The 14,429-nt window shown below is 52.5% G+C and overlaps 1 protein-coding gene across 3 annotated transcripts in view; it reads left to right on the forward strand.

The window, feature by feature from the left end:
• COL23A1 (collagen type XXIII alpha 1 chain) overlaps positions 1-14,429 on the forward strand; it is a 375,037-nt gene that overhangs the window by 320,835 nt on the left and 39,773 nt on the right. For 2 of the 3 annotated variants that reach the window (XM_021084363.1, XM_021084365.1), the window contains exon 5: positions 119-145. The exons of the other annotated variant lie outside the window; for it this stretch is intronic. In XM_021084363.1, coding sequence (XP_020940022.1) covers positions 119-145 — 27 coding nt within the window. The remainder of the gene's footprint in view (positions 1-118; positions 146-14,429) is intronic. 3 annotated transcript variants of the gene reach the window in all.

The following is a 14,429-nucleotide window of genomic DNA, read 5'->3' on the forward strand; positions in this document are numbered from 1 at the left end:
AGCCTCTGCCACAAACCCGGCAGACGTGGAGGGATCAGGGGCCCTGATTGAGTTCTAAGTGTTGCCATATGCTCTTCTGCCGAAAGTCTGATTATTAACGACGTATTAATCACCACAGGGGCAATCAGGACGAGATGGCTACCCGGTAATTTGCCATTTATTTTTTGTTCTCTTTGCCCTTTACTCTCAAGCCAATGTTCTTCCTCTGTGCCTTTATTTAACTGTCTGCCTCTCCCCTCCCCCTCCTTCTCCTCTGCCCCTCCAGGGCTGTGCTCTCTTTGGTGGAGGGATTAGTGGTAACTCCATGACAAGGCAGGATGTAGGGATCTGCTGGGCCCTGGCCCGGAGGGGAACTGTCTGCAGCTCCAGCTGCTTGCAGACAAAGCAAAGGGGCTTCAAAGGGCGTTCCTCTTATGGCTCCTCAGTGAGGAACCCAACTAGGATCCATGAGGCCGCAGGTTCGATTTCTGACCTTGCTCAGTGGGTTAAGGATCCAGCATTGCCGTGAGTTGCAGTGTAGGTCACAGACATGGCTTGGATCCTTTGTTGCTGTGGCTGTGGTGTAGGCCAGCAGCTAAGCTCTGATTTGACTCCTAGCGTGGGAACTTCCATATGCTGCAGGTGCAGCCCTAAAAAGAAAAAAATAATAAAATAAAAAATAAAGAGGCTTCAAGGGGTCTCACAGAGGTGCTGAGTCCCCCGCAGCACCACCCGGCCTGGCCAGTGTGTCAGCCCTGAGCCCTGGGTGCAGCCCTCCCACTGGTTTGGCTGCCAGCCTCTTCCCAGTGGACAGAGACCCCTTGTCCCAGCCCACTGTGTCCTGTCACTACTCAGGAACCAGAGACTGGTTGGTTCCCATTTGGCCTTTTTGGTGCTGTTCTCTCTCAGATCTTCTACAGTTAAACCACAAAGTTAGCTTATACTTGGCACCCATGTCCCCAGCCTGGATTGAGGGAACACCATGTCAGAAGCCAGGTGGCCTCTGTCTGTGCCACTTTCCAGCCCTGCATGTAGGAGAGCCGGTGACAGCAGGGTCCAGAAGCCCTGATAAAGAAAGCGCAGGGGGTGCACCTGGTGAAGGAGAACATGGCAGGACTGTCCTGTTGGGAGACAGACATGTTCTGTGCCTTGGCCAGAAGGATTCAGGGAGGGAAATGGTGATGGATTCAGAGGCCTCTCTAGTGGTCAGTTCTGTCCGGAGTCAGAATGGGCTGGCGATGGAGGTGGGGGCCAGGGAATGGGTGTCCCCAGTCCCACAAGAGCTGCCTTCCCAGGAGGCTGTGGAGGGCAGTCCAGCCCCAACCATCAGGGAGGCCTGGGCTTGGATTCCAATGCTGCTGCCTCCTTTGCTGGGTGTCCTTGGGAAAGGTGCTGGCCCCCTCTGTGCTTCAGTTTCTTACTCTGTGAAATAGGGTGATGCAGGGCCTCCCTCACATGTCAGGGTTGGGATTCATCAAGATCTAGATGGTGACAGCTATACAAAATGGATCACAAACCCAGTCTTCGAGACTTGGTGGAGACTTTGGGGGGCATTTTCCTCATGTCCAGAGTGGCCTGTGCTATGCTCAGAGTAGAGTTGGGGGTTTCCTGGGCAGCCAGGAAAGGTCCCCATCAGCAAGCAGCCTGGCCTCTCAACCCAAAAACATCCTACTCTGTGTGGAATAAAAATAAAATGTGGGAATTCCCTGGTGGCCCAGAGGGTTAAAGAGCCAACATTGTCACTGCTATGGTTCAGGTTACAACTGTGGCACAGGTTCGATCCCTGGCCCAGGAACTTCCACATGCCATGGGTACAGCCAAAGAAAAAAAAAACAAAACAAACAAAAAAAAAAAAAACAAAATATGAAGCCAGCCATGATCTATGGGGGTCAGGGCACCACCCCCTCCTCAGCAGCTTTTCCTGATTAGAAAAGAGACAGCCCCCCGAGTCTTAGACACGGCAGCCAGAGTCTTGGGGATGCACAGGCTTTTGCTGGAATATTTTAACCTTTTGTCTTAAGCCCTCTCACTTCACAAGCTTATTAGTCTTTTTTCTTTTTTCTTTTTTTAATTTTAGGACTGAACCCACAGCATATGGAGGTTCCCAGGCTAGGGGTTGAATCGGAGCTATAGCCGCCAGCCTACACCACAGCCACAGCAATGCCAGATTCTTAACCCACTGAGCGAGACCAGAGATCAAACCTGTGTCCTCATGGATGCTAGTCAAATGCATTTCCGCTGAGCCACAACGGGAACTCCACGCTTCACTAGCTTAGAAGCATTGGAAGATTTCTGCCAGAACCACTCTTGGGATTACCGAGTTACCGTTTCCACTCCAGGCTCCCTCTTGGCTATAGGTGCATGTGTCCAAAGGGGCATAGGTGGTGGTGGGGTGAGGGGGACCCTTCCCTCTTCCCCCACTGCTGCCTCCTCTGAGCACACAGTGACCCAGGGGTTCTCTCTGGCTGTGCGCATCAGAGAAGGTGCTGGCTGATGGTGGGGATCATTTTCCATGGGTGAGGGGCAGGGGGCTCCTCCCACAGAGGAGTCCACCTCCCACAGAGCCTCTCTTGCTTCTGCCACCATCCCTGCCTTTGCTCCTGGGATGGAGGAGGCGGGGGGCGGGGTGGGGCAGGTGCAGCAGGCTTCGTGGGCAACAGGCACGAATCCGTGTACAGATTTGGGCAGCTGAGGACTGAATCCCCGCTTAGTGCTCACCAGCCCTGCAGCCCGGGCAAGCTGATTAGTCTTAGAAAAAGTGGTTTTTTTCCTATAGTTGGGTGGACTTCAAGACCAGCCTCAGGGAGGAGTTTTTTTTTTTCCTTGTGCTAAAAACATGTCACTTCCTAAAGGGAAGTAAGAGCCAGAAAAGAGTCAAGCAGGAGGGTTGTGGTGGAGACTGTGCCAGCTGCATGTTCTGGATTAATCCAGGGCGGCCTCTCCTCTAAGGAGACCAGCTGAAACCAGGTCTATATGGGGACCTGACAGCGCTGGTGAGCGGACAGGCACATAGCAACCAAGCATATCTGTGGGGCAGGTTGTGGACTGAAAAAGGCCTGCAGTCACTTTGTCCTCCGTCTCCTGGTACAGAGGCTGACCTGTCCTTTCTGTTGCAAGGGGTTCATGAATAGCTCTCCAAAAGAAGACAAAAGAAGCATGTTTAGTATAAAACCTTCCCAAAATAGAGAAAAGCACAAAAAAGGGAAAAGCAATCATTCGTAATTCTACCACCCACAGATAAGTCCTGCCCATATTTTTGTGTTTGTTCTTCCCGGACTTTTCATGTGCTGGTTTGTTTTTATAGTTATTCTAAAAATGGGATTCCAGTGGACATACTTTTTTGTGGCCTACTTTTTTTCACTTAACATAGCATGAGATTTTCCCACATCATTAAGAAGAATCCTTATAGAATGTAATAGCTGCAGAGTATTTTATCATCTATATCATTTATTTAACTAGTCTCCTAGTTACATTTTTTATACTGACCATTTTTTATCCTTGTAGTCGACATCCCGGAAATAAATCTAGGCTTATTTCCATGATTATCTCCTTAGAATAAATGTCTAGAAGTTGAATTGCTAGCCCAAAGGGTTTGCACATGTTGAAGGCTTTTGATGTGTACTGCCAAATTGCCCTCCTGGAGGCTATACTAATTTACATTTCCACCAACAGCACATGAATGCTACATGTTTCCCCAAGTCCTGGCCAACCATAGATATTATACTTTTAAATCTATGACAATACGATAAGTTAAAAATTTATGGATGGATGTATGTATCTTGTTTTAATTTAAGATGCGTTTTCATTAGAAGTGCAGTCCCAAAGAGATGAGTTTTGAAAAAATTTGTGTAATCCTAACTGTCATCTGGTGGTCAAACTTGGAATTGCAGGTATAGCATTTAAAGATGAAATAGTCCTTTCCCATTGTGGCTCAGCGATAAGGAAATCGACTAAGATCCATAAGGATGCAGGTTGGATCCCTGGCTTCGCTCAGTGGGTTGAGGATCCAGCATTGCCTTGAGCTGTAGTGTAGATCGCAGATGCCACTCAGATCTGGCGTGGCTGTGGTGTAGGCCAGAGGCTGCAGCTGTTTCAACCCTTAGCCTGGAAACTTACACATGCCACGACTGTGGCCCTAAAAAAGAAAAAGAAAAAAGAAAAAAAAAAAAGAGGAACTCATTACGGTTCGAGAGCTTTTGGATTCAATAGACCCAAGGACAGCAGACATCGTGGAATCAGCAGCACAGGGGGATATTTGGGCTCAGAACATTGTGAGTCCAAGGTAGGACCTGAAGAAGAGCCCTGGGCACAGCACTCTTACATTTGTGGGTGGTAATCAGCATTTGTGTTGGTAAAGTGATCTTGCCATCTCATAAATAGCAGGCTTGGTTAGCTGTGTTCATCAAATCCTAGTTGTGTACCAGGGAAGCTCAAAGAGAATCAGACCCAATCACGGTCCTTGGGGAGCTGTGGGGGAGAGGGACCCAGAGCTAATTTGCCATGGGATAGAGAGGGAGGGACAACTAGGGGTCACTGTGACCTTCTTAGAGATTTCACAAGCTCTTTTTTCCTTTCTAAGCTGTGGCTTCTGTCTAGGATGAAAAGACTTATCCCTCCTGCAAGGCTCCAACTTGCCCACCCATTGACTTTTGCACAAAAAAAGTCTCATCATCTCCTATTTACAACCTCATACGTCCTCATATTTCCTCTTCCTTGGTATTTGGACTTTTTTTGACTCTTAGCATTGGGCTTTAGTGACTTTGGGGTTTGTTTTACACTTTCAGAATCCAGTTCAAACATTTCTTGAAAAAAAGTGTTTTTAGTAAATCTTCCACAGCTCAAGATTTGTGTGTATCTGGATGGAAGAGGAAAGTGTTGGGTTGTGGGGCCAGTGGCACAAAGAAATAATGAAACCCAGCAAAGGCCCTGGGGTGGGGGGACCTGCTCACTCCGGAACCACCATTGGTCCTTGTCTCTCCACCAGATGCTTTTCTGGGTCTTTGGCCCAGCACCAAACAAGGAAGACAAGGCCACTCCCCAGAGTGGGGAGGAAGGAACCAAACAAGAAACTGACAAGATAGCTTCAAACAGTGAAATGTCCTAGACAGAGGACGTGATTCGAGGACTGGCTGGGTGGGTGCCATTTGGATTAAATAATCGGAAAGCTCTTGAGGGAGATGACATTTGAGCTGAGACTTAAATGATGAAAAGTCTTGGAGGGAAAAATGCTCCTGGCCGAGAAAGAAAGAAGGGTGCAGGTTATGCAGTAGAAACAAGCTTCATGCGTGTGTGTTCGGGGTATGTGCGAGACCAGAGTGGTTGCAGTGAGCAAGCAAGTGCCAGGAAACAGTAGAAGGGGAGACCGGAGGGGTCTCCAGGCCACTTAGAGTAGAATCGTGTAGGCCACGGGGAGAGGCTGACCCAGGCAGGAGGCCAAGGGAACTTGGCTCTGGGTTTACAGAAACCACTTGTCCCCAGAGACAGGCTGCTTTGCCAAGGGCTGGGAGATTCGTTCCCCTGAGAGAACCAGAAAAAGACTGTCCAGGAGTTTCAGTTGTGATGGAGCAGAAACGAATCCAACTAAGAACCATGAGCTCAGTGGGTTGGGGATCTGGCATTGCCGTGAGCTGTGGTGTAGGTCGCAGACTCGGCTGGGATCTGGCATTGCGGTGACTCTGGCATAGGCTGGTGGCTACAGCTCCGATTAGACCCCCAGCCTGGGAAGCTCCATATGCCTTGGGGGCAGCCTCAAAAAGACAAAAAAAGACAAAAAAAAAAAAACAAAAAAAAGACTGTCCAAGCCCATCTTCCAGAAGACTTTCCAATGAGCCAGGGAACAAAGGCACAGGTCCAACCCTTGCTGGGGGCATTCTTGCCCGGCTCTCCCACCCAGGAGGTGGGGAGGAGGTGGTCTTAGCCCTGCTGGACAGAGAGGGCAGCTGGGCTCAGGGGCTGATAGGACTTGGCTGAGACACAAGACCCACCATAGAGCAGAGCCTGGGTTAGCACCCAGACTTAGACTCACCATCACACCAGCCACCCCTATCAATTAGCAGGTCCTGTGCATTAGCAGGACGGTCCTCCTCCTCTCACCACCCAGAGAAACAGATATCTAGAGTGAAGGTTGTTTCTGCTCCTCATCACTTTTTTTATCTGACCCTCAGCTCCCTCCCCAGTCCACCCATGTTATCAAATTAAGACCCTTTACCGCTTTCCATTTAAAAAGAAAAAGAAGGCATTTCTGTTGTGGCATAGCAGAAATGAACCTGACTGGTATCCATGGTACCCAGGATGCAGGTTCGATCCTGGCCTCACTTGGTGTGTCAGGAATCCAGCGTTGCCGTGAGCTGTGGCAGATGCAGCTTGGATCTGGCATCGCTGTGGCTGTGGCATAGGCTGGCAGCTGTAGTTGCAATTAGACCCCTAGCCTGGGTACCTCCATATGCCTCAGTGTGGCCCTAAAAAAAAAAAGAAAAGGAAAAACAGAAAACCAGGTCTAATTTAAGTCGATTTCTCTGTTCCGCCTTCTCTCCTGTTCTTCATTCATACGTCTGTATCATAATGATTTTAGAAATTAGGGGAGTTCCCTAGTGGCTCAGCAGGTTAAAGATCCAGCATTGTCACTGCTATGGCTCAGCTTGCTGCTATGGTATGAGTTCAGTCCCTGACTTGGGGACTTACACATGCCGCAGGCGCAGCCAAAAAAAAAAAAAAAAAAAAAAGTAGGACAGTAAGCATCCCCCTCATGATGGAATGTCCAATTCCATTTCCCTGGCCACATCCCATCCTTGTCGAGGAGGCCATGTCAAGAGACCACTGCCGTATCAAGTCCCTCCCATCCTATGGGGAGGCAGTCATTTAGCCCCTCTGGGCTTCTGTGTCCACATCTGCAGTGTGAGGCTTGACCTGGATGAAAACCTCATGGATCAGATCTGTGCAGCACTCACAGTTTCCAGGTACTTCCCATCCCTGGACATGAGGCTTCCTGCCCATTTTGCATATTGAAAAACTGAAGCTTTGGAGTTCCCATCGTGGCTCAGCAGTAATGAACCCGCCTAGTATCCATGAGGACGTGGATTCAATCCCTGGCCTCACTCAGTGAGTTAAAGGATCTGGCGTTACTGTGAGCTATGATGTAGGTCACAGATGTGGCTGGCATCTGTCGTTGCTGTGGCTGTGGTGTAGGCCAGCAGCTGCAGCTCCAATTCAACCCCTAGCCTGGGAACTTCCATATGATACAGGTGCATCCCTAAAAAGAAAAAAAAAAAATTAAGCTTTCGAGTTTCGAGTTCTCGTTGTGGCTCTGCAGGTTAAGGGCCTGACGTGGGGGTGAGGAAGTGGGTTCAATCCATGGCCTCACTCAGTGGGTTAAGGATCTGGCATTGCCACAAGCTATGGCATAGGTCACAGATATGGCCTAAACCCTGAGTTGCTGTTAGGCCACAGCTGCAGCTCCAATTCAACCTCTAGCCCAAGAACTTCATATGCTGCAGGTGTGGCCACTTAGAAAAGAAAAGAAAAACTGAAGTTTAGAGTGGCTGTGCCACTTTTCCAGATCTCACAGTGGCCAGCGCATGGGGCCTGACTTCCCCCAGAAAACTCCCTAGACCCCAGACAGTGAGACCTTCCCACACAGAGATCGTTATGTTACAGTGGCTAGGGCTGTAATGCATCCAGAAAGGGCCTCAGGCCCCACAGAGAAAGGAGGTGCTAACTCTGCCTGGGATCAGGGGAGGCCTCATAGAAGAGGGAAAATCGGGGTGGCTCTTGAGGAATGAGTAGGAGTTTGGCAGGAGGAAAAGGTAGGAAGGTGCTCCATGCAACAACACAGGCACAATGAAAACAGCAGGGCAGAGGAGTTCCTGTTGTGGCTCGGTAGGTTAAGAACCCAACTACTATCCACGAAAATGCAGGTTCGATCCCCGACTTCACTCAGTGGGTTAAGGATCCAGCATTGCCTTGAGCTGTGGGATAGGTCCCAGACGTGGCTCGGATCCCAAGTTACTGTGGCTGTGGTATTGGCCAGCAGCTACAGCTCTGATTGGACCCCTAGCCTGGGACCCTCCATATGCTGTGGGTCCAGCTCTAAAAAGACAAAAAAAAGAAAACGGCAGGGTTGAGATGTGGTCTCATGTGCCCGGGGACAGTGACTCTGAGGGAGGGCAGGGGAAGGCAGGAAGATGCTGCTGAGTGAAGGGCCTCCACCTACCCAGAGGGATGTGGACAGATGTGCATATGGGAAAGGCCTCCCTGGCTGCAGGGCAGAGACTGGAGAAAGGGGGTCCAGGGAGGAGGCAGCTACAATGATGTCAGGCGGCTGAATCAAGAGTGTCTCCATAAGGATGGAGTGAAAGCGGGCAGACTGGAGAGGTGAGAGCTGGTGGGAGTTGCAGGCTGGCTCTGGCAGGTGAGGGACCAGAACCAGAACTCCTAGCACTTGGTGGTACCCAGTTCCCCAAGCAGCATCTGGCTAAAACCCTCAGAATCAGTCTTGGGGGCATCAACCGCCTAGGCCCCAGGGGACCGCGTAAGCTCTGAGCTGAAATGTGGGATGTGAGGCAGGGCCTCTGCCTGGGACCAATTTTGAAATGAATAACTCAGTTAGACTGTTTAGAATTAATCGTGAACAAAAAAGGACCATAGGACACCACACATTCATATGCTTTTTTGCACTCTCGTAGTTCAAAAACAGCTTTGATTGTAAAAATGTAATTAGTTAAATGATTCATCTGTAATATCCTGAATTCATCTGTTTTTAGATTTCAACATCCTACATATTTCATCTGACCCCTGCAGCGCCGCTCCCCAGGTTCTGGGTGGAGAGGGGATGGGATGAGAGCAGACTTCACGAGCCCCCGCTAACGGCCCCTGGATTAGAACCTTGGGGAGCCACAGCCAGGCCTGAGGGAAAGGGCCACCACATTGGCCTTTCCTCCCTCCTCACCAGGGTCCCTCGAAAGCCCAGACAGGTGCTCCTTGACCCAGGCCCTTTGCCTTGGGCCCAGGCTATGTCCCATATCCTTCGAGCATCACACACAGAGCAGCCAAAGGACAGGAGCTGCTCCTCCTCCAGCGGCTCCCAGGTGTCCTTCTCACCGTCTGGCAGCAGCCGGGGAGCCCCCAGACCCACACCTGCACCTCCCACAGCGGGGCCTTCTCCCCATGTCTAGCCCTGGGATTGCCCTCAGCAGGGACAGTCCACGGGGGGCAGGGCAGAAGTCTGTCCTGCCCTCTGCGGGTGTCCCTGTGACATCTTTGCAGAGTGGTGCCTCCCAGGCTGCTTGGTTGTCCCTCTTCCACGTCCCCAGGCAGCAAAGCAACCTCACCCCACTGCCGGAAGAGCTTGTCCACAGCCCTGCACTAGGTCTCTGGGCCAAGCTCAGGTCTTCCAAGTAAACAGACTTGAGGGAAAGCAGTTATTTGGGGTCTGAAGCTGGTCCTCCCAGCTTCCCCCCAAATCTGGGACTGGCCCCCTGTCCTGCCCAGGCGGAGGAAAAAGAGTGGGCTTTGGGGCTCCGTAGACTCTGTGATCTCAGACTTATCCCTAGCCCCTCTTCAGCTGTGCGGGGAGCCAGGTAGTGGACCCTAGCACTGGGCACACAGGCTGGGTTCAGTGAATGACCATCCTTCCTGCCACCATGACGGTCACTGACCCCGGAAGGGGAAGCCCTTGACGCTGAAGGAGCCCCTTTCAGGCCAATGTACCCAGTGCCCAGTGCCCAGACCATGGCCCAAGGGCAGGACTGCCCTTGACAGTCTTCAGCAGATCAAGAGCGCCCTCTGGTGTCCCCAGGCCAGGCACCAGAGCCAGGAGGAAACCGGCCATTCATTCATAGGAGAGTTTGCTTAACAGTTGGTTCGTTCAACAAATATTGGTTGTGTTCCCACTAGATATGAGGCACTCTGTCTGGTATTTGGGGTACAATTAGCAAGAAATACATCCAGGGCCCCTACTCCCATGGAGGCTGGGACCGAGTGGGAGAGAGAATCAAAATTCAGGGCCAGGAACGTAAAGCTTGCTGTGAGCTTCTGTGACCTGGACCTGGTCTGGGACAGGGGTGGGCAGGGGCTCCCCTCAAAGAACAGGAGGTGTGAGCTGAGGTCGGAAGACCAAGTAGGGACTGACGAGTGGGGAGCTGCAGGGGAATGTCCAGAGAGAGGGTGGGCCCAAGACAAGCCAGGCTGGGAGGGAACAGGAGGGGTCGGGAACCAGCAGTCGTGGAGCACCCGGCTTCATTGGGCAAGTTGGCTGCCTCCCCAGGCAGGGCCCAGGTGGAGCAAACTGCAGTGACATCCAACCTGTGAAGGGCCAGGCTGAAACAAAAACGTTGCAAACACATCAGGCTGCCCAGGACGCAGTGAGTTCCCTGTCGTTGGAGGTGTGTAAGCTAGAGCTGTGTACTCACCTTTTAGGAAGGGCGTCTAGGGAGATTTGGCCCCTGTGGGTCCTCTTCCATATAAGGGTGGGTCCTTCCACCTATGGGTCCTCCCTTCAAGGGTTCTCAGACCCAAACTCAGGGGGACAGGATAGCGCAAGCCCAGCTTGGGGGGGCCAGGGAAGGGGGCACTTCACAGATCCACAGACTGGAGTTCCCGTCCTGGCTCAGAGGTTAACAAACCTGACTAGCATCCATGAGGATGCAGGTTCCATCCCTGGCCTTGTTCATTGGGTTAAGGATCCGGCATTGCCATGAGCTGTGGTGTAGGTCACGGACGCAGCTTGGATCCCATGTTGCTATGACTGTGGTGCAGGCCGGCAGCTACAGCTCTGATTGGACTGCTGGCCTGGGAACTTCCATATGTCACGGGTACGGCCCTAAAAAGACAAAAAAAAACAAAAAAACAAAAAAAAACTAAGACTTGATTCATTGATAACATAAACAAAAATGAACAAACCTTTAGCTGGAAAAAGAACCTTTACCAAGAAACAACAAAAAAAAAAGATCCACAGACAGCCCTCAGAGCCAGGCCTCTGGTGGGCACTGGCGCCTGGGGGACAGTCACTGTGGGGAGGGGAGAAGCTCTGGGCTGAGGGGGAGTTGAGGAGCTCTTCTCAGAGGTGACCCATGAGTCTGGAAGGAGGCCCATGGAGGCAGAAGAGGGGTCCTTGAATGTCAGGCCAAGGGGTCCTGCAGCTCTGCTCTGAGGGCAGGGCTGAGGCTGTGCCAGCTGCTGCCAAAGCCAGAGGAGGGTGGTGAGGCGGGACACATGCAGGGTTTAGGCATGAGATTCAGACTTGGGTCCCAGCCAAAGCTGGCCATGCTTGGCCTGTCCAAGCTCCAGTTTCTTTGTCTGTGGAGTCGGAGTGATAATGATGCCTACATGATGGGGCTGGGCTCAGCATCCAGGTGAGAAGGCAAAGGTGTGTGTCTTTTAGCTCCACCCCACTTCCTGGATTCCTGCCCCAGAACTTGCCCAGCTCATCACAGTCACACTGCAACCCTCTAGCACCAAGCTCCAGACCAGGCACTGTCACCTGTGAGAAGCCACTCAGTCTACACCACACCCACTTTCCAGGAAAGAGGAGGAAACAGGCTCCAGGAAGTTAAGCAGCTCCCTCCATGGTGTGCAGGGTAAAGACAAGGTGATCAGGATGAGCCCCCCACCCCCCCGGCACCATACTTGGTGTCATAGGAAGGATGGGCGTGTGGGGACAGAAGGGAGGCAGGGAGGCTGGTGGAGCCTGGTCCAGGAGAGAGTCCTAGGCAGGGGTGGTAGGGGGACTGAACGTGGACGTGATTTGGTTCAGAGCTAGAATTGCAGGCTCCCAAGCTCACTGATGCCTCACAAGCCAGGTGAGGAGATGGGGGCACTGGCTGGGTGTGGTAGAGTGTGGGGAACAACTGGGCTGGGGCTGCACTCAGGGCAGGGGCGGCACACGCCCCATCTAAGGGGGCACCGCAGCTCAGCCCAAGCAGGTCAGCCACAACCACAGCTTCCACCATTTCATGAAAGGCTGGAAATACAAACTTTAGAGGTAGGCTTTGGATCCTTAAGGATTCCAACCAATCCATTACCAGGAAACCATGAAAACCACAGAGGGGCCATCCCAAAGCCCAGGGTGGCAGGGGGGCTGGAAATTCAAACATGAGTGAGAAGGAGGAAGCTGGGATGTGGCCCCAGAGACTAAGGCTGAGGACAAGAGGGAAGATCAGGAGTGTGGCCCGGGGCACCAGGGATTTCAGTCACTCTGTCCCTGGTGTCCCTGGTGTCCCAGTAATGCTATGTCTCAGTCCCACTGTCCAAGTCACCCTGTCCCAGGTGGGCCACCTCCCTTTTGACTGCCTCCATCATGGCATTCCAGCCACACCGGGACCATCACCCTTCAGGTCCATCCTGCTAGATCCTCACCCTCGCGGAGGCTGCCACCGAAATGGGTGACCCAGCCTGTCTGCTGTTCCCATGGCTTCCATTAGACCAGCCCCATGTGCCTGAGCTGGAGACACCAGGCAGCTCTGGGCAGACAAGCCCAACTCACTGACCCAGCTCTTTCCAACCTCTCACACCCTATGGGAGTCAGGCCTGTTACTCCCCTTCTCCCCACCCAGGAACAAGTTTTCCTGATACCTGACAGGGTAATCGTGTAACAGGCAAATGTGTCATTTAAGCAGGTATTTGGGGATTGGTTCAAAGGCATAGCACTACCTCTTCTAGCCATGATGTGTAATGGCTGGACATACACATAATTGCTTCCAGCGCACACAGGATATTCACCAAGCGTGCTTTCTCCCCAAAATGGAAGCCAGCTGGCTTTCTGGCCTCCCAGAATCATAGAGCTGAAAGGGACCTGGAGACTTTCTGCACCAAGGGTTATCAACCCTGATGCCCCTGCAGAGCTGGCAGGTCCCCTCGGCGGGCCGGCGGCCCAGGCGTGAGGCTGTAGGGTAGAGTGGGGCCTGTGGCCCTGGGGCACGGCCCAGCTAAAGGAGCACTTGACCTAGCAGGTATCGCCAGGTGTGTGAACTCAGGTGTGCAAGATCTTCAACTTTTCAAGAAAATCCCTACGCCACATGTTTACGTCAAACGTCATAGCTGTTAAGTGTGCCAACTGAATGTGTTGGTGGTCGTTGCTGCTGTGTTTTTGTGTTTTTCTTAACGTTTTCATTTTTTCTGTTATAGTTGATTTACATTAGTCTGTCAATTTGCTGTTGTTTTTTGAACTGCATGGACCAAACCAACCCTGGCTCCAGGCTAGCCCTGCCCTGGCCCTGCCCTTCCCTGCTGATGCTCTGACCCAGCTAAACCCTCCACGGCTTGCTATGAGTTGGGTGCGATAGGTGACTGCAGAGCCTGGGGGACGGGGTCCCCCAGGAGGAACTGTGTGAACTCCTCAGGCCCGATCTGCAGCCAGGCTGGACATAAGAAGCTGGGCTCCTTCATCCCTTACCCGAGGGTGGCATTCGAGTCTGGGAAATTGCTAAGCGTGGCCAGTCTCACTGTGACCCGTGTGTGTGTGAATAGCCTGGCCTGAGAAATCAGAACCACGTGGTGCCGACCTGACCGAAGGGGCTGCCCACCGACCCCCTTGCTGAGTGGACAGCCCTAATGAGGGAGCCTTCACGCAGGAATGTGCACGTCCCAGGCTGGGCCCCGGGGGCCCCAAAAGCCTTGTAATTTGATGAATTGTCAACATCTGGGCCATAATTACTGGGCCCTGGACTGATAATCCTGGTAAGCCCCCTCATCCAGGGGCCCCGTCCTGGTGCATTTTGAGGGCTCCATTCCCCGACAGGAGCCATCAGCGTTAATTACAACCAGAAAGCGGGACAGTCCCCCAGCCCCGGCCAGTCTGAGCATTTACTCCTGTCTCCATGGAAACATGGCCAGGATATGACTTAGTTCGGTTCCCTGGATACTCCCGCCAGCTGGGATGCCTGAGTCCCAGTTAACAGGGAGGAGCAGACCCGGTAGAGAAAACGGTCCACGCAGCTTCTTCACTTTAAGATCCCTCCGAGGCTTGTCCCCTGCTGGACATTGAGAAGCGGCAGCGGTGGAGTCGGCATACTCCACTGCTTAGGAGATACCAACCAGAGAGGGAGGGAGCAACCCCATGAAGGTAAGAGACGTGAACAGTGGCACAGCCCAGTGTCCCACCACCCACTCGAAAGGCCACACAAAGGTCCCCTCCCAGTGCTGCCACCCCAGGGCCAGTGTGGACTCCACCCAGTATCCACTTGCCCGTAAAGCCTCACATCTTGGAGTAGCTCTAGGAGAAGAGAGGAAGGAGGCTGATCTGGGACCCATGAACCCATGATGAACTTGTCATTTGGGAGAAGGGCACGACCTCCACTTTACAGATGAGGAGACTGAGCCTCTGGGCTGTGCAGGTCCCTGAGCAAGGCCAGGGGCCAGCACAGGGGCTCTGTCCTCCTGGCCAGTGATTCACGTGAAGCCCAGGGCCTTGCTGGCTTCCACACGTCCAGAAGCATCCTGGAGCTCAGCTGATCTGC

This window comes from Sus scrofa, chromosome 2 (assembly GCF_000003025.6).
Source record: "Sus scrofa isolate TJ Tabasco breed Duroc chromosome 2, Sscrofa11.1, whole genome shotgun sequence".
Taxonomy (NCBI): domain Eukaryota; kingdom Metazoa; phylum Chordata; class Mammalia; order Artiodactyla; family Suidae; genus Sus; species Sus scrofa.